Here is a 1,545-nt window from a genome sequence, read left to right on the forward strand (position 1 = left end):
CCTGATCCCAGTCCTGATCCCAGTCCTGATCCCGATCCCAGTCCTGATCCCAGTCCTGATCCCAGCCCATCCTGGGCCTGATCCCAGTCCTGATCCCAGTCCTGATCCCGATCCCAGTCCTGATCCCAGTCCTGATCCCGATCCCAGTCCTGATCCCAGTCCTGATCCCGATCCCAGTCCTGATCCCAGTCCTGATCCCGATCCCAGTCCTGATCCCAGTCCTGATCCCGATCCCAGTCCTGATCCCAGTCCTGATCCCGATCCCAGTCCTGATCCCAGTCCTGATCCCGATCCCAGTCCTGATCCCAGTCCTGATCCCGATCCCAGTCCTGATCCCAGTCCTGATCCCAGCCCATCCTGGGCCTGATCCCAGTCCTGATCCCAGTCCTGATCCCGATCCCAGTCATCTCAGTCCTGATCCCAGTCCTGATCCCAGTCCTGATCCCAGCCCATCCTGGGCCTGATCCCAGTCCTGATCCCAGTCCGGATCCCGTCTCATCCTGATCCTGATCCCAGCCCCATCCTGATCCCAATCCCCATCCTGATCCTGTCCCTGTCCTGATCCCGGCCCCATCCTGATCCTGATCCCGATCCTGATCCTGACCCCCATCCTGATCCCAGTCCCAGCCCTGATCCCGATCCTGGTCCCAGCCCTGATCCTGATCTTGATCCCAACCCCAATCCTGATCCCAATCCTGATCCCAATCCCAGCCCTGATCCCGATCCTGATCCCAGCCTTGATCCCAATCCCAATCCTGATCCCAGTCCTGATCCTCTTCCTGATCCCAGTCTCAATCCCAGCCCTGATCCCAATTCTGCTCCTGTTCCCGATCCCAATCCCAACCCCAGCCCTGATCCTGATCCCAATCCCGGTCCCAGCCCTGATCTCATTCTGGGTCCCATTCCCCGACCCCAATCCCCATGCTCCCAGTGCCTCCCAGTGCTCCCAGTGCCTCCCAATGCTCCCAGTGCCTCCCAGTTCATCCCAGTGCTCCCAGTGCCTCCCAGTGCTCCCAGTCCATCCCAGTGCTCCCAGTCCATCCCAGTGCTCCCAGCGTTCCCTGTGCCCAGCGCTCCCAGTGCTCCCAGTCCATCCCAGTGCTCCCAGTCCATCCCAGTGCTCCCAGTTTAACCCTCACCAGCAGCAGCGGGTGCCCCCCCCCGTGCTCCCAGTCCATCCCAGCGCTTCCACTGCCTCCCAGTCCATCCCAGTGCCTCCCAGTCCATCCCAGTGCCCCCAGTGCCTCCCAGTCCATCTCCCAGTTGGGCTCACCCCCGCAGAAGGCCAGCCCGGCCAGCCCGAAGCTCAGGCACATGGGGATGGAGATGCGCAGGTGCTCCCACTCGGCCGTGTTGTCCCCGGTCCAAACCGCGCCTGGAGGGGGCCGGGGGGGTCAGGGGGGGTCCCCTCGATCCCCAAGGGCCCCCCCGGATCCCGGGATTTGCCCAAACTGCCGGGATTTGCCCCCAAATCCTCACCGTAGCGCTGGGAGCCGGCGAAGAAGGCGCGGCTGCGCACGCAGGGGCGGAGCCGTCCCCCCCCGC

At 63.5% G+C, this 1,545-nt stretch overlaps 1 protein-coding gene across 1 annotated transcript in view; it reads right to left on the bottom strand.

Annotated features, from left to right (window-relative positions):
• Positions 1–1,545, bottom strand: part of LOC108448679 (alpha-glucosidase-like) — a gene marked incomplete at its 3' end in the record, with an annotated part of 5,594 nt that overhangs the window by 3,704 nt on the left and 345 nt on the right. Inside the window, exons 2-3 of the mRNA XM_017742438.1 lie at positions 1,480–1,534; positions 1,057–1,375 (exon numbers count right to left, since the gene is read on the bottom strand). Coding sequence (XP_017597927.1) covers positions 1,057–1,375; positions 1,480–1,534 — 374 coding nt within the window. The remainder of the gene's footprint in view (positions 1–1,056; positions 1,376–1,479; positions 1,535–1,545) is intronic.

Source organism: Corvus brachyrhynchos, unplaced genomic scaffold, assembly GCF_000691975.1.
Source record: "Corvus brachyrhynchos isolate BGI_N302 unplaced genomic scaffold, ASM69197v1 scaffold2338, whole genome shotgun sequence".
NCBI lineage: Eukaryota > Metazoa > Chordata > Aves > Passeriformes > Corvidae > Corvus > Corvus brachyrhynchos.